We start from the raw sequence: 24,658 nt of genomic DNA, 5'->3' as shown, positions 1-24,658 counted from the left end.
TAATTTAGTTTCTTTTTTAATTAGGGTTTATGATGTAACTTAATTAAAATCTAATTTTATCAATCATATATATCAATTTACGAAAGTTAAACATTTACTCAATTTGCTACCATTACAATGTAGTACTACAAGCAAAAATACTCCAAAAATACTACTGCAAACAATCAATGCAAACAAACATAAATATTCAATGTAGTACATTGTACTACCACAAACAAAAATAATATTGCAAATAATCAATCCAGAGTACTACTCCAAAACAAACCAAATACTCAATGTAGTACATCGTATCCGCCATCACCCCACCCAGGTCACGATACCGACATACCACCACCACGTCATCATTATCAGCGCATTCCCCTCTCCCGGCACATGTATTAGCGCATCTCCTTCTCTCGCGACTAACCACCACCGGCGGCGACCAACGGTCGGTATCTACCCTATCCCGATGTCGACATCAACCATTGAGATATGAGATTTGAGATAAATTTATATGAATTTGATATGATTGATATTTTGATATTAGAGAGAAAATATTAGAGAAAGAGGTTAGATAGGGAAAATAGATGTGGAAATGGGAGAGGTAAAATTGTCAATAGTGTACTGTATTGAGTAAAATGTGTACTGCAAAAATCAGGACCAAATATATTAGTACGATCGAACGCACATAAAATATAAATATTTTACTAAATATATTTTCTCTCAACTACAAAGGTCCAACGCTTATATAGATTAACCAAAGTATTAAGCTCAATTTATAGGTGAAATGATTTGAGCGAAAAAATTTAAAGTTTCACCTATTCATTTAGTAAATAGAGAATTTGGATTATTAAGCCGCCGTAATATAAAATCTAAACCGTTTATAAAAAATGGACCCTCCGAACCCAAAAGAACACGGCGGAAACAAAACGTGAACAGGTGGTCTCGGTCTAGTCCATTTGGCAACATCACACGATAGACGTGAAAACCCCGCCAATTTTGAACCCAAAACTTACGTCACACGTCAATTCTACCATCACCGTATTTGACTTCATGTCACACATTCTCCCTCTTCCCTCAATGTCTCCGATTACGACTCCCCGTCATCGTAAAATCACACTCATCAACCAATTTAATCTCCAATTCCTTCAGAATTTTCCAGAATTTGTCGCGATTATACTATTTGAAGCTGAAATCAACGAATCGCTTTCAATTTACTTGCTTATTTGCTTTGGATTTGGGAATTAGGGTTTCGGATTCTCCAAATTTCATCGATTCTGCATCTATTTTTCCACTTTCAGATGAAAATCGGTCGTTAATCGTGGTTAGTTAACTTTTAATCTAAAGTTTCATGCCTTTAGTATAATGATGCTGTATATTTAATCGTATTCTTTTTTTTAATGATTTCCTGTTAAAAGTTGCGGATTGTTTAATTGTTTATTTCACTTTGTTTGATGTTAGTGTAACCTAGAATATTCCGTAAATCAGCGATTTATCAGATATTTTCGGTGATTAATTTTCATTTCCTTGAAGACGTGTTATTGTTGACATTATTACATACGGAGTATATGAGATTATTATTTGTAAATTTTCATTTATCGGCGATATTTTCCGATATGAGATTATTATTTGTAAATTTTCATTTATCGGCGATATTTTCCGATATGAGATTATTATTTGTAAATTTTCATTTATCGGCGATATTTTCCGATATGAGATTAGTATTGTTAGCTATTGACATGGTTTGTTAGTAGATGATGACTAGAAGGGAGAGGAGAACAATGACTTGGAACAAATTTAAATAGTCTACCTGAATATCGCCGGTTGTTATTATATTATTATTGTGAGAAAGTATTGATCGACAGTTTCGAGTGAGAATGTTGATGAGGAGCATTATACCTATAGCTTATAGGTCAACGTTTATAACTTTCCAGTTTCCATCGAGTTGTATTCGTTTCTCAAAATATTCGAGTGAGATTTTGAAAAACATATGCAGTTCAATGGAACAAAAGAAATACGGAGTACAACTTTTATAGAATGTACCTGAAGTACCTTTGAGTAAAGACGTGTTACTTGTGGAGTTGGCATGATAAATTTAACTATACTGAGGCAATCTCATGGAAAATTAGTTGTTTGAGAAATTATGTTAGAATGAAAGTAATAAGAAGCAAGCTAATAGTTTAGAGTTCTGGACATTGTAGTTGTCGTCACATTTGATGAAGTCTTCCATGGATCTTGCATAAGAAGAAAACGATATAACAAAGGGAATACATGATAAGTAGGATTATCAATTCGTTCCACATGCTCTCCCCTGTTCTTTATAGTTGTTTGATTGCTGATAAAAACAACGAATTGTTAAAGTGGTTGGTTGTTTGTTTGATACAAAACACTAAAGTTGAGGAAGTTGCTTACCAAGACACCTGCTATGTAGTAATCCCGGTTGGAATTTCCTAGTTTTTCTTTTGCCAATTTCTTAGTAATCGATAGTTGTTTGAAATAATATTCCCTATAGGCATTTGAAATTCCTATACTGAGCAAACACTTTAATTTTGGTTTTGCAATACGATGAGCTTGTTAACTCGATCATGCTTTTTTTTCCCTCTTAATATTCACATTACCCTCTTTTGCAAACAGAGGAGTTCTTCAGGATATCATTGTGTAGATGCTTAACAAGACCTGAAAATATAGAGGTTTATTCTAGACTACCATGTTGAGGTTGAGACGGAATCAAATATTTGAAGTACTTACACCAAAACCAGTTATGCTTAGTGGGGAATCAACTTAGAGATGCTTATAATGGCCTGAAAATTTCAGAGGTTAATTATGATTGTTCTCTATTTAGATGTTATTCTCGTAGATTTGGTAGACAAAGTATAATTCCTAGGGCATTCAATATGGAGATGTCGGGCAAGTTTTAAGGAATACGCCTGGTTTTGTCAAATTAAATTATTTTTTTAGTGGTTTAGTGTTCATTGAATTGGTTATTCTTAATTGGTGAGGTCCTTTTCTCAAGTGAATAAGATTTACTGATTGGCACTCAATGATTTTGTCCAGTAAATGATTCATGATTTATGAAGCACCTGTGTAACTATGTTCATGGATACGTTTCAACTCATAGTGTAGTTCCTGTAGTTCGGTCAGTGTCAACTCCTTTTGGACCATCTATTAGATGCTCATAAACACAGATTCACACGATAAGAATATAGATGTTTTAATATCCTATCAAAGTTCCTCTTTGATCTATCAGTTGATTTAGGCGAATATAGATAGGTTTGTGCATTTTCGTCTTTCAGCTCAAGGCCTCAGACGTGGTATCTATGTACTTGGTTTGAAAAAGGTGGCTATGAATTTTTTAATATCTTAATCTTTGGTTGTAAACAATCTGCCGAAGTGAAATTTTACGTCCAATCGTTGCATTTGCATTCTGTGTAAAGACATGTATAATTGTTTTTTTGTTAACTGTTCCATGTTCAGAGTGCCAGAGTATTTAGATGTAATACTACCACTACAATATGTGTTGTTGTCTATAGGAACTGAGTAGAAGATTTATCATTGTAGCTGATGTTTGATTTAGAAGCCTGATGACTAACTCGTAAGAGGTCCTTAAAAAATTACCCTTAAGCTTTTGTGTCTAGATCGCACAGTTTCTGTCGTATAACTTTTCTCTCAGATTTTCATAGTTGTTATTTACTTGCTGCTATTGTAAAGCCAAGAAATGTTTTAAGAGGTCCATTCACAGTTACCCTTTCCTCATGGGGTTCCTTCATCTTACCTTCTTAGCTACTATTTAATCCACCATGTTCGTGCTATTTACTTTCTTATTTGGTTAAACAGATTGTTTTAGTTAGCATGTTCAGGGTTTCTTAAAACTTTATCTGCATTGTATGAATAGGGCTGAAGTTAATTTTAGTTTCCGTGTAATTGGGCGAAGAGCTAAAGAGGATCATGCGGGATTAAATTGTCAGTTTGGCCAACTTGGCAGCTGCCTTGGAACAGTAGAGACGAGGTACCTTGCTAATTTATTTACGCATCTCAGCCATCTTAGTTTTTGTCCACTTTGGTAGTTTTATTATGTTTTGTATCTGTAATGCTCTAATCGTTGGATATGTGGAGTGAAGCTTTTGTTTTACCCTTGTCGAATATCATTACGAAATCTAATTGGTTGCACGATCGTATTGGAATTTTATCAGGATGAGGAATATTTGTCAAATATGGCAGGAGAATATCATATCTTTGGCATCAGTACATGAGTGCACTTCCTTGCATGAATATAATAGATAAACATATTTTTTTTGAAGATGAGGGTTCTGCCACTCAGAAAATGTTGACATCTTAAGTAAAATGTTGTGTGGGACACGATTTTATCGGCACTTAGAGATCACTATGAAAAGTATGATGTAACACGAGATAACTAAATCTTAATCCTTCCGAAGTCTTAATTATGAACCAAAATTTTCTCTGTAAGAAAGGCATCATCCTTAACTTTGACCGCTATGCTGATATGAAATGGGGTGCCTGTCTTGATTGAACCAAGAACACAAATACCGTGTCTGCTACTTTCCACATTTAAGGGAATGGCGTAAGATGTGAAAGTATAAGTAAGCTTATTTAGGCTAGTTATGGATGCAAACTAAGCAAGGATACTCCGATAACTTATGTTACTCTGACTCAGGTATGGGGGTTGAACATATATACTTATCGAACCTCAGACTTGGCGTGACTCATTTTCCAGACTATGGGGCATGTTTGAAATAAGGGGTTTTGTGGGAGGGGAATGAGAGGGAGGAATACAATTTCCCCTCCTTGGTTATCAAATCGACGTAGAGGGGAAAATGGAGGAATACCAATTAGTGGTCGGTGATGAGGGCTAAGGAAACCAAAGGTATAAGCACCAAACTTGTTTGAAGCTCAAATGTCGAAAGCGGGTTTCTAGCGGTCATTGATCAATGCGACGGGCCTGAAAATTGTGTACTTCGCTTTCTTATTTCATTTTTCCTTTGTTTTCTGCATCCACTTCAAGATTCACTTGACTTGGCCTTGACTCATCCATGACATGGGGGTGAGTCTGTTGACCCACTTTACTACTGTTTACTTTGTTGACCAACTTTGACTTGTGACAACTGTTTAGCTTGACTTTGGCCTTCATTTTACGATCCACACACCTTCTAAGGTCAAACCAACACTTCACTCAGAGACATAAACTCAATCCTTAGCTCACCATATCACACCTTGAGACTCCAACCTAAACTCCTCTAATCCTGCCATGAAACGCCTCAAAATCCTCGATGTAACTACGAAACGCACGCACATGTTACTAAGATGTATACAATATTGCTCCTAAAATCACCGTCTAAACTTCTCAAGTGTGAAATACTCTCTTAAACACCCTACTAAGCTCGTCAGTCGTCACATCAACATTTAAAATCTCTCTCAGGAAAAAGTGTGGGACCGTGGCGCTGTGATTTGAAGGGATGTAGTAGTTATAAATTTCAAATACCAGGGGTTTCAAGTGAAAGAGAGAGAGTGAGTGATGTTCAAGAATTATCATGTAACTAGTCACTAAAAATTCTTGCTAAATATTTCATGCACCACTCTTCCTCTACTTTTTCATGTAAACCACCTTTCTCTCACTTTCTGAAGTATTGTATTGGATTGGTAAGGTTCAAGTACATATTCCATACTCATAAATCCTATCCTTGAGTGTCGTGTCGGACACCTGTATGGCTTTTGAAGTTATGAGTTCAAGTAGCATACGATTAGCTAATATCGGATCTCCGTTCTATCAAATTTGGCTTGATTTGAACATCAGACTTTTGCATTTATCTCGGCCCTATGATAACATATGTACTTGAAAAGTAAGAATTAAGCTTTAATCGTTTCATTTCATGAGATTTGAGCATTAGAGAATCATAAGCTTACATTTCATATTGGTGCAACATTACATAAGCTAAGGCGGAGAAGCATCATTTAGATTACAGTTACAAGGAATGGATAAAGGAACAAAAGTTTGTTCTGGACAAAAACATAGCTACTGCTGCTGCTGCGTGAACCTAGAACTTCACATAAAACTTGGATAGTGTAGCTTCCTGCAAAAGTGTTCAAAGCAGAAATTATTAAATAAGAAATCCATCATTGTTTTTCTACCTTACCACATTTTTTGGGTGAAGGAATGCCAATTTGCCGTGGCGCTTAAATGCCTATAATGATAATACGACACCTTACTAGTGCAGAACCAGTTTTATATGTTTGCCGTGCAAGCTACTGGGTATCAGAGAGAGCAACAGTTTACGTGCATGGATGTCTGATTTTGGATCTTAGTAATTTCTATGTCGAGTTTATGTTATTAGTGAAGTAATGTTTGATCTTTTGGTGATGATACCCATGGGAATCACTAAGTTCTTGTTAATAATTTTTATCTTGGGTCATTCGGAAACAGTCTCTTTGTGTTGCCAACACAAGGGTAAGACTGCGTACCCCCCCCCCCCCCTCTCTCGTAATTTGCGGGAGCCATTGAGGCATTGGGGTAATGTTGTTGTATTGATATATTCTCTCCTTGTCTTTAGACAAAAACAGAGTAACTCTGGCCGATGACTAATTAATTGACATGTGTTGGGTCATTGTCATTATAAAAGTCGAGCGTAGGTTAGTGCATTGAATTAAAGCTTTGTCAAAGATCTAAAATAAAAAAAAGGCACAAGACCAAATTTAGGTGGGATATTGCATCAAGTTAGGATGAGATCTCACGTGCACTTTTATCTTAGATCAAAGACATGATAATTAGATAAAGAAGGAATATTACAGATTTAGATTCTCTCTAAAACATGCCATATTTGATAATCATGCAATACTATATGGGTCACCTTAACTTGTCAAAATTTTCTTCGGTTTACCTTTTAACTGGACTTACAGCCACGGGTTCCTACGTTTCGTGGACTTTACCGCAGTTACAGTAGACATAATGCAGCTAGTGACAGCTTAATTAATAGTACACAAGCGTGATCATTGATCACAATTTTGTTTTTTTTTTTGGAAAAAGTCAGATTGCATTTCATTCTAAGTCACATGTTTTGTTTCCGCCATTGTTTTTGCACATGTAATTTAAAAGGAGTACATTATACATGTTGGTTGAAAGATACCTGTGTTTATCATTGAAGCTCATTGAGTTTCCTTGAGGATGTCTTGTAGTTGGGAAAGGGAACCCTACCCGCTTCAATCTGATGAAGATCAGCAAGGAGAATTTCATAATGCCTCTTAACATCCTCAGCTGATTTCCCCTCCACAAACCTTGCGACATTCTGCCAGCGATCTTTTGTGTCCTTGTCATATAAAGCAAGCGCCCTTTCAAAATCCTTGTTCTGTTGTTGAGTCCATGCAGAGCTCATGTTCCTGCGAGAGTTTGATGCCATTGTGTAGGTTTTTAGTAATTTCTTTAGGAGACTTGGAAAGAAGAAGACAAAAAGGAGTTTGTGTGTTTTTGTTGGCTAGGGAGATTATTATTAGTAAAAAGATGAAATAAAGCTCTTGGTTTTCAGGGTTTGTTTTATGGAATGATGTTTGAAGTGAATCCTACTTATAAAGAGGAAGAAAAAGGAAAGAAAGCCAGTGGGCGAATCAGGTTATCAGCTATAAAGTTACGAAAACGAATGACTAGTTTTGTTTCAAACCACGGGATTAAAGTTCCATAGATGAAGCAAGGGAAGAGAACATTAGGGCAAAAAAGGAGAGGGGAATCACTTTTACGACGAGAGAAGAAGAAAAAGATGATCTCCTCTTGGGTATATTTACTGTCGGATTTTCCTGTGAGACTCTTTTTCACTCGGCAAAAACTGTTACTGTGTGTTTTTTTTATCTCCTCTTTCAAACTTTATGGCCTCTGTACTAAGTTAATACTTAAAAAGTTAAAAGGCAAGTCTAGATCGGGACCTCCCTATGCTTAAGGGGGATTATTATTGGACGGTTTCTCTTCTCGGATGTTTGTTACTAGAAGCTCTTAGGAACCGCAAATTTTAAACTAAGGTTTATGAGTGACCCGACAAGATAATAGTATAATTAGGCAGTACTCTATGAGTGACCCGACAAGATAATAGTATAATTAGGCAGCAGTACTCTAGGCCAAAGAAGTCTATAACGGCCTAACGGGTCAGAAAAAGGATCCATGGTCCTTCATTAACATTAAAATTATTCACATTTTCATGTGTTGAGTCGAAATGATTATGGTCTCTTTCAGTTTTACCTGTTTCCAATTTCTTTCTATAGTTGTACCTGTTAAGTTATTTCTTCTGTTATGAGTTTGAAATAGAAGTAAATTGTTTGTCACAGAACATATGCCTTGAGAAAGTAGCATTAAATTTAGATAAATAGAGGAACTGAGGAAGTTAACTTATAGTGTTGGCTTCATCTTCTTGTGAGTTTCAACTCTCAATTTAACTGACCGTCCATTTAGCCTTTCATCCTGCTCACTTTTTTTTTTTTTTTATCTTTTATACTGGGCGACTTGTATCTTCTGCTGCTGGGAAAATGAACGTAGCACAGGGCTGGGGGCTGTTACAAAACAGAGGCGAAGCAACAAACTTAGACAGAAATGACTGTAGTACTGATTAGTCATTATGATTATACTCTCTTGCTCTAAGATCTTTTGTTATACCATTATGGTTAGCAGACATGAGCTTAGTTGAAAACCATCCCGTGTTTGTCTTGATGTTATTTCAATTTTATCTAAATAGGTATTATGCCAAGTTTTTCCACCTTTTCGATGGACCAAAGACTCCTTACTCTTTGGTTCCGGAGTATGATGAAATAAAGCAAAATGACTCACTAAAGTGACTGCACTTCTTTCTATTGTGAAGTACCAGTCATTCGATGTAGGTTTTGACGCAATTTTAATCTTAGGTCATTCGAAAACAATCTCTTTGTGTTGTTAACATAAGGTAAAACTGCGTACATACCCCTTCTTGTTGTTGTAGGTATTATGCCAAGTTTTTTTATTATTCATGATCTTATTACATGCTCTAGTTTTCTCTCTTTAAAATCCTTCGAAAGCAGAAAAGTTAGGGTCTTTGGAGAGATTAGTTGGTGATCATCTTTGCTAACATACAATATTCTGTCATGTTCTTTTCTCTTATGTCACCTCAAAATTTGTCTGAAACCAGATTTTGTCCTGATAACTTGAGCTAAGGTAAATGCCAAAAAATAAACTACATGCACAAGCATGCAGATATTGATAAATTTATTCTCATGGCAGATCATTGGTATTTGAGTTGTGGAATTTTTTGCTCAGAAACAATACTCCAAAACCATTTACCACTAGCTACCCAGCTAGCATAGCATAGATTGCTCAGATCGATTGCATGAACGTTGATTGAGGTATATGTTGTTGTCTACCACTGCCAACATATGCATGTCTTGCCTTTGTGACCTGTAGCATTTGATCAGGTGGCTTGAATTATTGCAGAGCAGCAGAAGTGTGCTGGTTTGTTTAAGTTGTTTCTTGATACATTACTCCGACTCTTTTGTTTTCCCCATGCACCCGTGTTCAACTTTAGACACTCGGACAAGGATATGACACTTCTAATACATCATTTTAAGCCAAAATATGCATATTTTTCATAAAAATGGCCGAGTCCGACACTTGGATACGCACCCGTGTCACGTACTTCTAAATGAGTCCGAGCAACATTGGTTTCTTGACAGAAGTATTTTTGTTGGAAGCTCAATCTAGGAATTTTTTTTAAAATTCCTACTAGCTTTATTTGAAGCAAGAGATTGTGGGCCTGTGGCGGTACCGATAGACAAACAAAGGGTTATCTAATTTGTTCACTAGTCCAAACTTTTGATGATAAAGAGCAATTTTCTTAGCTTAAGTACGAAGAAAATGCGAACAAGAATCCTTAACAAGTATAATTGTTGTTTGTTGTGTTCCAGGTGTGTTGAAGTGCATGAACGAAATTATGCGATTAACCAACGAAAAGGAAGGAAATTTGGGCAGTGAAAATGACAAGCATTTATCTTTTAGCAAGTCACAAGATGTACATTTGAACTGTGGAAAGATGACGAGATGATTACTTGGCTATGTAAAATGATAAATTTGATGGATAAAAAGCAAGTTACGTTGACATCTGGTGACCTGGTGTAACTTACTTCGGTGTGGACATGGTGGTTGAATGACTGTTCTTTCCTATATAGCTTTGGACCTCAAGGTATTCTTTTTCACAAATTCTCATTTAAGACGGGTCATATCCGTCTTAAGTTTAAGACGGGTCAAGTATTATACATAGGACAAAATAAAAATGCATTGAGAATAGCAAAAGATTTGTTCCATCTATACAAGTGGGGTGTTATTTGACCCGTTTTATCCTTAAGACGGATATCCGTCTTAAGCAAGACCTATTGTTTCTTTTTAGCCTATTTTTATCAGCTTAACTTTTAAGTACTCGTTTTTAACATGGATACGTATTTAATTGTCATACAGTGGTCATGATAAAATTACATGAATTAATCTAAGATTTTTAAAAATGAAGGCCATGAGGTACAGTCACTTTTCCTAACTTATTGCTTGTGGTCCTAATAAACAATGAAAAGCCTACACAAAAGTTTCCCTTTGAAATGGGGATCATTAGTGTAGCTGCTGGATCTTTAGTGCTCACAAGTCTACAAGGATCTGGTTCAACCTTGTTGGTGTGGAAGTGTGCTTAAAATTTTCTGCGGGATAGAATGTTTCTATTGGAGTCTATTTAGCCAACAAGCAATGAGGCAATGATGATTGTCTAATTTGCTCGATGTCCTTGAATTTCAGCCGTTTATTGTGTTTCGAAAAATTTGGCGGTAGTCGTAGACCTAGCAAATGTGTCAAATGGGTCGAGTGTGGATTTGATCATCTTGGGTATGCTTGCAGTCGGGTTCATTTTGGGTTCAGGTGTGTCTATCTTTTCAGGATGTGGGTTAGACGGTTAGTTTGGGTCCAATAAAGTTCGAGTCAGGTCCTATATTCGGGTTATTTTCCGGGTACAGGTTGTGCCAGGTCATCGTTGTCAAGTCTAAGCTGGTAGACCTACCTTTTGACCTTAGCTTTTGAGTTTTATGAAATATTGGGAACTTTAAGAGGAATACGAATCCTAATAGAAGATGCAGATCAGTAGATAAAATTATATGCCTTAGCAAAGGAATCCTGCAATATCTTGTCGCAAAAGGTGATGGAGATACTTTGCTGCTATGGCCAACTTGTGAAAAAGGTGAGACTAGTAAGGGGTGTGGGTGGGGGTGTAAGAGATTCATTTCACTCTTGTGGGCAAAGGACTAAAGGAGTAGATGCTATTGGTTGGGCCAAAAAATAAAATGGGGACTTACAAGCAACAGTAGGTCTTTTGTAAAACGGGTCAAATAACATCCACTTGCATAGATGAGACAAACTTTTTGCTAATAGAGTGCATTCTGTTTTTATCTTATACTTATATGATACTTGACCCGTCTTATGGTTAAGACACATATGCCGTCTAAAATGAGAATTTGTGTACAAAGAAAGGAAAGCTAAATATTCCGGGGTTGATCTGCTGAGAGTAGTAGTATCCAAGTATCATTCTCAGTTATACTTAATAGGCAACTTTAGTTTTGTGCTATGAATTTCTCTTTTGACTCTTGGGACTATGGAGTATTTAGAGGGATTATGATGTCATATTTTTTCTTACTTGTGTGGTTTTATTTTGTTAACCTTCAATTTGTTTGTAGTCGGCACTTATACGACTACCTTTAAGAACAAGTTTAATCGCCTCGCCGGGCCTGAGAAAGTCCTCACATTTTGACACATTTCAGAATCAGCTTCATTTATTTTTGATATAGAATTATTGACCAGAATTTGAACCATAAGTTTAGACTTTGAGTTACTATGTTCATATAGCTTAGGAGACGTAGCAGTCTCGAGCATCAACCTTAGAAGTCCCTATTTTTCAACAAGATAATGAGCGTATGAGGAGAGCATATGCGTATGTATTACTCACACTTAGAGTCTAGCAGGGATTACAAGAAGGGATTTGGTACTGTGATAAATCATCCACTAAGCGTCAATCATCATAATGTGTTCTGTTTTTGTTGATGCTTTATGATTAGATAATCATCTTTTATCAAATGTATTCACCAAAAAAACTCATACTAGCACGTAAACTAGTACTCCTTTTGATAATTGGATTCTTTAGATTTGGTTCGGCAAAAATTTTCATGTCATGAGAGCTTGTTCAAGTGATTGGCATGAAATTCTCATGATCAAACTCAATTTTTCGCAAAAAATAAGAGTTTAGTACTTAATGAGACATCCGAAAAAAGAATAATATAGAGATCATGATGAGATAGAGAGAACATGTTTTATAAAGTGATTGTGATTTTCGGAATCTGTTTTGAAGGACTAGCTGCTGGCCACTACTAGAGTACCAATGGATCATCTAGCTTCAAACACAAGTGGAAGAACATATCTTGAAGTATTGATTTAAGGTAAAGGTAATTTTTTTCTATTTTTGTTTCGTCTATGGAATCTGCTTGTCTTGCATTCAAGACGTTTATGCATGTAATTAAGGCTGCCCGAATGACCTCAAAAGTACAAGGGGATACCCATGACCCAGTTTAATAATGCTAAGATCTTTAGCAACGTAGTTGATAGAGTATTCATGCACACCCTTAGCTACGACCTATGGACTATGGAGTATTAGATCGGTGGCTTAAAGTTTTTAAACCTTGTCTTACTCATTATTTGCGCTCGTACAAAAGCTTAGAAAGATAGTTCCCTACATTGCATTATAGTGCGATAGTTAATAATTTTTCCTTACTAGATACGGGAACTAAACTAATTGAAGTGCGTTTATTGTTAAGTTTAAGGGGTTAACTCTTGGATGATACTCTATATGCAACATACGATTTTCATGTTCTACGTTGAGGTTTACATAGTTTGTTTGTTACTCATATATCATGTTTTGGCTTATATTGAAGCTATTAAGTTCATACTCATTCTTGAGATAATTTGAAGAAGGTATATTTGACATTCTCAAACTCTCAAATTGGTAGGTATTAGCACATGTGCATTGAGGGTAGACTTTGCAAACGGAACAGCGGGTGGGGTGTGGGTCGGGTTAGTTCAGGTCAGGTCAATATCGGATTTGCAAGAATTTGGGTTTGATGAGACACTTTGGGTTCGGGTCAATTATTATTAAGTTATTTAGGGATAATAATCAGTGTGGAACCATAAACATTCGGTTAGATCATATTGGGTGGGTCAATTCGGATTATCAGTGAAGTCCGGGTACTCAGTTCGAGTGTCAGGTTGAATTAGCCGCGTCAATTTTGTCATTTATACTAAAGAGTGTCTCACTTGGAGCCGCCCATCTACCTTATTATGTGAGAGTGTATCACTTAATTATTGATGGTATTTAGGCCCACCCATCTACCTTATCATTTGCGAGTGTCTCACTTAAATATAGATAGTATTTAGGCCCACCCATCTACCTTATCAGTAAAACACATGTCATTTGGTGCTTGATCTATATAATATTTAGGCCCAAATATCAGGTAGAATTTATATTCTTGCCTTGGCCCTAAATGTTTAGATAGATTAGCCAAGTGCCTAAATCCATGTTTGTTGAAATAGTACAACATATTGCTATTATTAAGGCTTAGCCCATTCTATTATCACCATTGGCCAAAGAGGGAGTTTTGTTCTTAGTTTTGTTTAACTTACTCTTATTCTTAGTTTTGTTTAACTTTGAAAGCCTCTTCTCAGCCTGATTAGTGATTCCTCATGTTGTTACACTTGTTTGTCATTAACTTCCAGCTCCGCCTTTCCCAAAAAATTACAAAATTGTTCTAGTATGATAAAAGTAAGATTAATTCCTATATGATCAAATAATAAATGTATAGTTAGTTAATCAACTCGACTTTTTCATCATCTTTAAAGTTCATCTCTGATAAAGAAATTCTTTCGTCGTCTTTTGTTTGGAGTTTGTAGCCTTCGCCTATAATAAAGAACATTTAAATAGCGGGAAAAAATTCAGCTTGAGTTGTTTGGATACATTACCGGAAGTTGTATGCCAACCTATAGGTCTGCCTTTATAAAACGCGAAGTCTTGTATTAGACATTTTCTTATAAGACCAACAAAAATCCCAAGACATCTTATTTTTAAGTTTGTATTAGGAGAATTATTTTTGTAACCTAAGTTGAATACATTTGCTGCTACCTGGCTTTAAGATGAGAAGTGATAAACTCATGCATTGTTTTGGATATGACATAAGAAGTGCAAGTAGATTGAAGGAAGAGTGTTTTCCTCTCAAATTTACTTCTACATTGGGATAATTTTATTTGCTTTGTAGGACGGAAATTGAATCCCTCCATTTTTCTCTAACCTAACTTGCTATCAAATCGTCCCTGTTGTTTTTACCCGGAAGCATAAAGTTTCGAAAATTAACTCGATCTCAATAGTCATTGTAAGATTGGTCTGTGCCATCATTTACTCAATAATGGTCCAGATGACAAACTAAATATTGGACCCCTTTATCCTAATATGGAGCAGTTGAATTTATTCCGGGACCTAGATTTTAATTCAGTTTTGTTCCTAAGTTGCAGGAGTTATTACCTGAATTATTATCTGCTATTATAGAATTATTATGGCTCACTATCACAATCATCTTAGCTCTCACCATATTTGCTGGTGTCCACAAATATTAAGAGATGAATATTATGGGGCCAACGAGCAAGTCTTACTTCAGACGGACCATTTTTGTCTAAAATAATAAGACGGGGTTTTAAAACCATTTTACAGTCAAATGTGAATACTTTGGGGAGGAAAAAGGCACAATCACATTTGACCATAAACGATCCCAAAATCTCGTTTTATTGTTTTAGAAATGCCCCGTCTGAAACAAGAATTTGCGGGGCCAATTCTTGAAACTGATCAAATCATGCAAAAGTTGGTATGACATCATTTCGATGCCACCACTCATTGTTGTCCCTGAAAACTTGTAAGCTATGATCTCTAACCAATCAACTTTATAATCTCTAGCATCTTTACGGACGACATTTTTCTGATCTTTAAATATATATTTGTACAATGTAATCAAGGCTTTCCCTTTTTCTTGTACTTCCACTACACGGATGGCCTCTAGATTTAATAATTATTTCGAAATTATGTACATCTGTGCTTAATGAATATGCCAAAATAATTGGAATAAGGATTGTAGGGTCTACTATTACCATTTACCTGTGGTGAAGCAAGGGGGGCGGCTAATTTAAGCGCGGTCACCTCCATATGTAGTGAAATTCTTGGAAAGTTTTCTATTGATTTCTAATTTACCTTATCGCATAGTTTGCTCCCTGAAATTTTTCACTCCTCTGGGTTCGAAATGACTTCACCACTAACTATTACGTAAAGGGAAATGGAGAAATTGTGTTGGCCTATAACTGTGCTGCGACTTGTGAGATAAAGCAAGGGTATTGTATGGGATAGTTCATAAGTTTTCTTAGGCTTCCGCTAATTAGACGAGAGAGAGCTCCACATCCTAGACCTCTTTCCCTTGGCCTTGTTAGTTGTTACTGAGGTTTTTTTTTTGTTTTTGAGCGAAAGCCTTGTTACTGAGCTTATTTAAAGATCATTTGAGAACGGTGTAAGCGTATAACGTCTTTCCATATTATATGTTCATTTGGTGATATATATAATGCCTCTAGTCAATTTACAACGGTTTTAAACAAGATTAACGGTTAAGCGTAATATTTTGATTAAAAAGTTCGTGTAGGAAAAAAGCTTGTGACATATTGAATCATTGATAGATGTATAAAAATATCTTCATTAGCTTAGTTATAAACTTGTTATCAAATGAGTTGATTTCAGTACAGCTGGATTTCAAGGTTATCATGACTTGGTTTACATTCAACTGGGCACCATCATAATTCTGCTGGACTATTTCTTATGATGGCCTGGTTTCTTTACAGTTGGAAGGAACCCACATGAAAGGGGCCCAATCATCCCAATTATCAACCAAGGGAAAGGATCCTTTCTTTATTTCTTTTACCTTCAGGTATTCCTCGTCAAATGTCATTTATACCGATGTTTTAGTGGGAAATAACTGTTTCACTCGACTGATTAATTTTAGACCTTAATATCCCTCATAGATTTTGCTTTAGTTGAGGTTTTGTGTTGTATTTTTCATAACAGAAGTTTATGTTATGAATTACAGAGTACTATCATTTCACTACTCATATTTCAATTGATAGAGTCGTCCCAAGACGTAAGACGTATTAGACTTCCGGGGTATGCCTTCCGAGTTCAAAACCTTGATTTAGGACTTGGTTTTGACCTTCTTTGAATAAGGGCAAGGCTTTTTCTTGGAGTACTGTTGGCCTATTGGGTAGTCATGCATGATTGCATGCTCATTGTGATTTGAATCCAATGTACCATCGCTTATAATTTAACTTTTCTTTTAATGGTTTGATGTAAAAAGTTACGAGTAATTTATTTTTAACATTGTTCTCTTATGAAAAAGCCTTGCCCATATTTGAATCTTTGGCTGTGCACAGTTATAATTTTCAAGGTAAAAAAGAATGGTATACGTTACATGAGCTAAAAGTTGAAAAGAATGGTACTCGTATATAATATGATGCATGTTAGACAGGTTAAAAAAGTAGAAACCTAGGGCATTAGTTAGAGGTTTGTCAATAAGTTTGTCCACTATTTTAGACGTTTTTCCACAAACCTTTATATTGTTGGATAAATGTATATGGGTTCATGAACGAGAGGGGTTGCAAATTTTTATATACAGGTTAGTGTTTAATTTTATTGTGACTTCGTGAGTCAAATTGCTCCCATGATGTAAACTTTGATGAGGTTTATTACGGAGTACTATTTAAGAGGTTTATCTAAAGCCATGTGGACATTTGTTGTTAGAAAGCTAGGTTTGCGAGTTGAGTTATGTGGCATTGAACAAACCTCATTTAGGGTATGCCTATTGCCAATGCCCTAGAACTTTCAAGTGAGAACCATGATATTTTCTTAACTTGCAAGGCACAGTTAACATGTACGTAATAAATAACTTTCAAGTGAGAACCATGTACGTAATAAATAACTACTACTTCTACGGTTTAATATTTCAAACAACATGTATCAATCTTAACCATAAAACGGATCAAGTATCATCTTACTTGTGCATATAAGACCAATCAGAAAGGCCAACAATCGGATATGAAGCAGGAAAGATAAATGAGGAATGGGGTAACCAAAAGGAATTATGCTTTTATTTTATTCTAACTACTTAACATGTCGTAAGCTTAAGACGGATATTGGAGTCTTAAATGAAAATTTGTACTCAAACAATTATTTCTGATAATGTTGACAAATTAATGGAGTAAAGAAGTTGGTGGTGATTTGATTGACCCTTTGATCTTTGTTTGCAAATGAATGCAGGCAAAGGAGTTGATGATTATGGAGTTGTTGTCAAGTTGTCAGTTGTTGCCGGAGAGAGGGTCCGTCCTTGACACAAATTTTTTCCTCCTTCCCATCTTTCACGTGATTCACTTCCCTTCATTACTTGGTAAGTATTTTTGTGCCTTTTATTGGCAACTCCTTACGAAAGTGTGATGAGGTAGAATAAGGTAGATCACAATTACTATGTAAACTCTTTGGCAATTAATATTAGAAAACAGTAAATCTTGCGTAAGACGGAAACGATTAAAACAGCCATGTCGTTCATGATTCTCGTACATACCTTTCCCCTGCTTAGAGTTGTGTCTATGCTTTCCTTTGATCCCTTCTTTTCACAATTAATAACTAGTTACAGTATTGTTTTATTTTGCGCCCTTCGTATAAGCTTTATCTTCCAAAATACAATTTGTACTATATTTAATAGGTAGAAATATACAACTATATAAACAAACACTTGTAGTATAAGTGAAGTAGTAAACCGTTTTATATTTGGAAGTTACTGTACTTGTTAGACATACAAATAGTGAAAAATAGGTGTTTTGAGACGATGGTGTAGAGCACTCTTAGGTAAACGGTAATAGTTCTTGTCGATAATTACTAATACGTACTCCCTCTGTTCCAGTGAGATGTTTACACTTCCTTTATTTTGTGAGGGGGAAATAAAGGAAGTGTAAACATATCACTGGAACGGAGGGAGTATAAGATAGAGTCACTAGCAATAATATTTCGAGGATGGGTTATCCTACTTCTTTGCTTTGATTCCGGTGAACTTAATGCCTTACTAAAAGCGTTATACCCAAAAACAACTTAGACGATTGGGTCGTACTCCGTATGTAATAGTACTTGTAGATAATTATTCCCTTCAAAAATAGGTGAAGACGTACTAGTAGTAATATTTTTAGGATGGTTTATATTTGGTCCTTGCTTTGATTTAGGGCGAGCTTAAGGTCTCACTAAAGCATTATACTCCATAGAAAAACTTAACTAGGCTTTAGACACTTCGGTAAGTATGTTGAAGCAACGACTTACGAAAAACCTCATCTTTTTTCTTCATCGTCCTTTAATCCTAATCAATTCCGCATTCTAGTAAATATGGCAAATTTCGCCTTATGACTAGAATGTCTTATAAAAATACCGAATAGGTCTATTGTCTAAACAAGTATGTGTCCGGTAATGAATTAATTGCGCATTATGTTTGGCTATTTAATTTGCCTGGTATTTCCTCCTTAATGATTTCGGTATCAATTTAGTCTGCTGGAAGAGCTGGGCTTTTTCCTTTCCAGGTACATCGTCCCCTGCCTAATTTGTCATTCTGGCATTTGAGTTCTTTGGACATCTTCACGTGATCTTTGACCAAATTTGTTGCATTTTGTTGGTCAATTCTCTATTTTTCTATATTATACTAGTATGTCTTTAGGACTGCTGCCACGTTACCAAAAAAAAGTCTTTTTTTTTTTTTTTTTTTTTTTTTTTTTTTTTTTTTTTTTTTTACTTTTGTCTTACTAAAAAATTGGATTTTGTGCTCATATGCATACATGCACATTACACACATACTTGAAATGATTCGTAAGATGAAAAAGGTGATTCAAAACATAGGCCGTCAACGGGTATTCCCTGAGTTTTAGTATCACTCTCTCATTTACATCTTGTAGGGTCTACATGCATTGGCGTTTTCAGTGGGTGTTCATGGGGTTCCATTGAACCACCACTGATTTCAAGAATTAACATACGGAGTATATGATTAAGAATAATAATAAATCAGTAAGATGGTGTTGGTAGAGAACGGTTTGTGCATGACCTTCTATGTAGAATTCCCATGCTTAATGATTTTTCGTTGACATTTTAGTTCTTTATTTATTTTGAATCGACTTTTGCTTCAATTTTAATTCTTAGTGCGTAAACTTGAACTTCCATTACAAGTGTCCTAGAACCGCCACTGCCTATCTACATGATGAAGAAAGAATTTTGGAGGACCTATCATATGCATTTGAGAGGATGATACTGAAACTACCCCTATCATCTGTGATGTCTCATATAAGCACTACCGACTACCGAGAGACCGTCTTATAGGAGAATTCGTGTTCCTTTTGTTGCATAAGTGTTCTGTAAAGACTAATGGAAGTTTGCATAGCATATGTTCATGCACCTATTTTCCCCCGTTCTTTATATCAAGTCTTCTTTTCCACCAAAAGAAAGATACCAACACTTTTCTTTACGTACCAATTCACAACATTTTACAGGAAAACAAAGATATGTGACTGAGGCGAATAGTGTTATACTATTATGGCTCAGAGAGTCAGTGACATGTCTACACAACATACAGGAGATTTTTAGGATTTCTCATGTCAATAATTGTCTCTTGTTTTTCTACAACCTTAAAATTTTGCTACACAAACTAAAAGGCTACACACATAGTACTACTTGTAAGACTATTATCATTATTTTATGAAAACTATAATACGGAAATCTTGTAAATTCTGTTTTTTTTTTTTTTTTTTTTGTCATTTAGAAATCATATATGCAGAAGGAGAAGGCTGCGTACATCCGACCCCCCAATCCCACAATTTACGGAAACCATTGAGGCACTTAGGGTGATGATGTTGTATTTAGAACTCTTGCCATTTTGGGGTGACTCTCTGCGGCGTATTTTTTCATTGCACTTTTTCGAGTTTTGCCGATTGTAGGGTGACAAACTTTGTTGGAAAGATTGGGGAGTGGAGACAGACTCATCTTTGGCCCATCTACCTCCATTAGTTAAAAACTTGGAACTTGCCTAGAAATGTAGTTGAGTTGAAAGGCAGGTTAGTATAAGCATCATTTTGTGTATTTTGTGTTGTAGCCAAATCGGAATCACGAGTTTAGCAGTTTAGCAGGTACTTGAAGAAGAGTGGAATTGTGAGTCTTCGGTGTGATCTTTTATAACTAGGATTTCTTCCTCTTAACATTGTTCGTATCCATTTTTGTCGATGGCCACTGGACTTCAATGCTCATGTCTGAGTCGGAGTTCTTGGACATGATTTTCTCTAACAGTCGGAGTATTGTTTTAAATTCTTGATCACCCTCCTCAGAATCACAAATTCTCATTGAAGACGGCCTATATCCGTCACAAGGGAGAGACGGATCAAATAGTTCCATATTATAAGGAAACGGGCGGGTGGGTTGCTAGTGGGCTGAGAATTGTTAGCGAGTTTGTAACAACCTCTGCTATTTCTTCCTTAATCTTTGGGGTGAGAAGAGTTGATTGTCTAATATGGTTTCATCCACCAAATTATGAGAATTTTTGTACGAGCATACAGCTCCAGTCAAACAACTTATGTCTCCTATATGCTCCATTGAAAGCCAACTATGAATAGTTGGTTTCTCTTAAGACAGGCATAACTATCTCAAGCTAAAACCGGATCAAATGTACTCATTTTGATAGATGAAATAAGTTTCTTGCTAGTCCGTAAATATTCTATGTTTGTCCCATTTGTCTACTTGTCCTGCCGAAGTTTTAAGATGAATGTGTCCGTCTTGTACAAGAATTTGTGAATTAGAGACATTTTATGGTCATGTAAGACTTGCATCATTTGAACTTCTTTTTCTCATCGAGTTAATCAAAGACTCTTCTTCAAAATAGCTTAGTTCTCATGTGGCACTTGTTCAATGTTTGATATAACTGAAGATTGGCTTTAAAATTGAAGTTTAGGAGTGACAACGGATGAGCTGATCATGTTTTTGATTTTTCGTGATTATACAGCAAATCAAATCAGAATGAAGCTGAGTTGAGTTGAAATTAAGCTAGTTCGGCTCTATTTAGATTACCTCGGCTTAATTCGGCTCAATTTTACTCAAATCAGCTGAACAAATGTACCCCATTTTGATAGATTAGATAAGCTTCTTGCTAGTCCGTAAATATTCTACGTTTGTCCCATAGCTTAGTTCTCATGTTGCACTTGTTCAATGTTCGACATAATTAAAGACACTGGCTTTAAAATCGAAGTTTAAGGAGCAATAACTTCTTTGATTTTTCATGAATATATCGCAAAGCATAGAAACTTGATACTCAAATCTAAATGGAGCCGAGCTAAGTTGAACTGAAATGAGTTGAAATTAAGCTAGTTCAGCTCTATTCATATCACCTCACCTCAATTCAACTTTATTCAGCTCAGTTTTACTCAAATCTTCATCTCCGTTCATTTTAGCAAAGCAATTTCATTTATTCAATTATGTTTCTTTCAATAAAAAAGAATAGGGCCGTAAAGCGCTTTAGCAAAGCAATTATGAAGCTTTCAATTATTAATGAGAGTATTGATTTTATTTTATTTTTTGGTCTAAACTATCCAGTAATCCGAACCACATTGGGCCGATTAATCCGGATTTCGGGGCGTGTCCAAGGATTACGGTATTTGAACCCCTCCCAATCGTAGTTGTGGGGGATCGATCCGCAGACCTCCCTACCAAGCGCAGCCCCATGCTACCACTGCGCCAACTAACGATTGGTAGAGTATTGATTTTATGAAATTGAACAAATAAGGGAGTGACATTGACTAGGTTATAATAAGTTGCTATCAGTCACTTTTATGAAATTTCCAGTGGATAATTGTCACTGTTGTAAGAGATTAGCATATCGATTGGTCGCCATTGTAAGGGACCAAGCCCTTAATAGGTCACGCCCACAACCGAATGCAAATGGCCATACTAGGCCCACTATTACCAAGTAAATTATTACCGAAACACTTTCATATAAGAACCGCGTTTTTTTATTTTTTATTTTTTATTTTTTAAATTATATTTTAAGAAGAAATTAAGGAGTGAGGATCATCTCCATTAACTCAATAGTAATCAATGGTCCATTACTCCTAATACATTATTATAAAATTATTATACTCTCTTCACCTTATCAAAACACTTGACTGTTGGATCGTTCCGGAACAAAATCCGGACCATTGAGAGGTAATGGAAGGTAATGGAGAGAAAAGAGTAAGGGAGAGAATCCGGACCAGAAATTAAGGAGGTGTTTGTTAGGGATTATGAAATGAAATGGAGTTAGAATCTTCAATTGATAGAGTCTAATTCCACCCCAACCCCTGGAATCCCATACTCACCCCCAATAAATTTTTTTAGTTTTATTTTAAAAATTATGAGTTTTATTATAAAGTTTTTTAGTTCATTTAAACATTAAGTTACCCAAAAATTACAATATAACTCACAAACATTACATATAATCTCAGAAAAATTTGAGTTTTGACGTCAAAAAATTAACATGTTCTCGTAACTCATAATCTTTATAAAACTCAAAAAAAAAAATTACACAAAAACTCAGTTATATATAATGTAATACATCCGATATATAATCATTTTTCTCTGCCTACAAATTATAGTGAACTAAACAACATTAAGCAAGTATGGATTTAGAACCCCATACCCCCATAGTCCCATACTACCAAACGAGAAAAAGAATTGTAGTTTTTGAGTTTTTGTGTATTTTTTTTAGTTCTATAGAGTATATAAATTTCATTTTAGTTTTATGAGACAAAAATCAAATTTTTCTGGGCTTATATGTAATTTTTTTGAGTAATAATGTAACTTTTTGAGATTAATGTTTAAATAAATGAATTCAAAAACTTTATAGTAAAACTCAAAAATTTTAAATTAAAACTCAAAAAATTTATCTTAATGCTCAAAAACTATACTCCCTCTTATTCTTCATACTAGTTTGAATGCCCGTGCGTTGCAACGGGGTAATTAACTTATTTATAATGCAAAAAAAAAACTTTATAAGGGTTTAATATTTACATTCTATGTCTTATGACTTGTTTACATATTATTAAAATATCTCTTTCAAAAAAAAATAAAAGATTAATATATACGTGGGTTAACTCTTATTTATAATCATATAATCACCCCACCTTATACTAATCTTTCGTTGTGGGACAATTCTGCTATTTATAAGTAACTAGGTTTGGTGCCCTGATAACTATGTTATCACCCTACATTTTTGGCCTTAAACCCTTCACTTTGTCTTCATTTTGTTACATTCTTTAGCTAATTTAGCCTAGTCCTTAGTCGATTTTGCACTTATTCATTTTGTATATGGCGCCTTACGTAATTATAATATTATTTCACACTTTTTTAGGAGAACGTGAGAGGTGATATAGGGACGAGACCTTTTTGCAAGGAGCGAAGCGGAAATCGAGAACCGTCTTGAGATTTTCCCAACTTCCATGGGCGTTCAGACTCCAGGGCGGTGTTCCCACCTCTATCTGGTGCTCAAAATTGGCCTAGTGGGTGTTCAGAGATTCCATCCGGTGTTCCCACCTCTATCCGGTGTTCCCAAGAGGCGGCCGGCGTTCCCAACACCGGATAGAGGTCTTTTGGGCTTTTCTTTGATTTTCGACCTTTGTAATTCCGTTAATGGACCCTTTTGTATATATACCCAACCCTATTTTCAGAAAACACAACAATTCCATACTAGATTTTAGATCAAAAAGTGAGTTGGTAGAGAAAATATTTGGGGAAGAAGTTGTAACATTGTTCTTCATCTTTTGCAATTATTCAATCCAATCATCTTTCTTGCCTTATAATTGTTGGTATATTTCCTTTGTCACTTCTTATTTTCCTCTTGTTTTTAGTTGTTGATTTAATTTCTCTTTGTTCATGTTTCTCCCATTTTTGAATATTGGTTTTGCTTGAAGTCAAAGTTACCATCTTTTTGCCTAATTTCATTTTGATTGTGGTTTGATAACTTTGTTATCATCTTTTTGTTGCCAATTGCATGCTTAGTAGTAATAATCGATTAATTATCATGTTAATGGTTAAAGTTGCCTCCTTTATTGCTTGTCTTGCTAAATTGACCATGATTAGTGAGTAGTACCCTTACTAGGGTGCGATTGGGCACTTACATGAGTGATTAAAATGCTTGATTCCATTTAAATAGTCATTAAGGGGAAATTGGTGGGGTTTACCTTAGGATTTATTTTGTTAATGTTGTGATTTGGGATTTTGGTTGATTGATGACCCTTGTCCACCAATGGGAATTGGTTAGGTCCTAAGTTGACCCCCCCCCCCCTCTTTTACATCCTTTGCCTATTTGGGTTGAACCGGGGAGGGAGAGCCTAAAGAGGGTGCCTTTGGGGACCGGTTTGACCTTCACCTTTGGGAAAAGGGTTGGGAAGGCCGGGAATTTATCGTATACTTAGTGACTCCTAGCATAAATCGACTACCTTGGGGATGGCGCGCGTTCCTAGGGTCTT

General features: G+C 35.7%; 1 protein-coding gene and 1 long non-coding RNA gene across 4 annotated transcripts; one reads left to right on the top strand and one right to left on the bottom strand.

The window, feature by feature from the left end:
- Positions 1-916: 916 nt before the first annotated feature.
- LOC141611196 (uncharacterized) lies at positions 917-23,941 on the top strand. 3 transcript variants are annotated; one of them, XR_012528552.1, is made up of 7 exons: positions 917-1,303; positions 3,872-3,985; positions 9,901-10,175; positions 12,369-12,456; positions 15,938-16,023; positions 17,406-17,532; positions 23,542-23,941. It is a non-coding gene; the product is annotated as an uncharacterized LOC141611196 (long non-coding RNA). The 3 variants fall into 3 exon arrangements; XR_012528550.1 differs by lacking the exon at positions 23,542-23,941 and having other exon boundaries at positions 17,406-18,847; XR_012528551.1 differs by lacking the exon at positions 23,542-23,941 and having other exon boundaries at positions 12,369-12,462; positions 17,406-18,847.
- On the bottom strand, positions 5,845-8,014 carry LOC141611195 (protein RADIALIS-like 6). The gene is made up of 2 exons (XM_074429671.1): positions 7,116-8,014; positions 5,845-6,065 (listed from the first exon to the last, which is right to left on the bottom strand). The coding sequence occupies exon 1, from the start codon at positions 7,383-7,385 to the stop codon at positions 7,125-7,127; it is 261 nt and encodes an 86-aa protein (XP_074285772.1). The 5' UTR covers positions 7,386-8,014; the 3' UTR covers positions 5,845-6,065; positions 7,116-7,124.
- Positions 23,942-24,658: the final 717 nt, after the last annotated feature.

Source organism: Silene latifolia, chromosome 11 (assembly GCF_048544455.1).
Source record: "Silene latifolia isolate original U9 population chromosome 11, ASM4854445v1, whole genome shotgun sequence".
Classification (NCBI taxonomy): domain Eukaryota; kingdom Viridiplantae; phylum Streptophyta; class Magnoliopsida; order Caryophyllales; family Caryophyllaceae; genus Silene; species Silene latifolia.
This window is presented reverse-complemented; position numbering and strand designations above follow the sequence as displayed.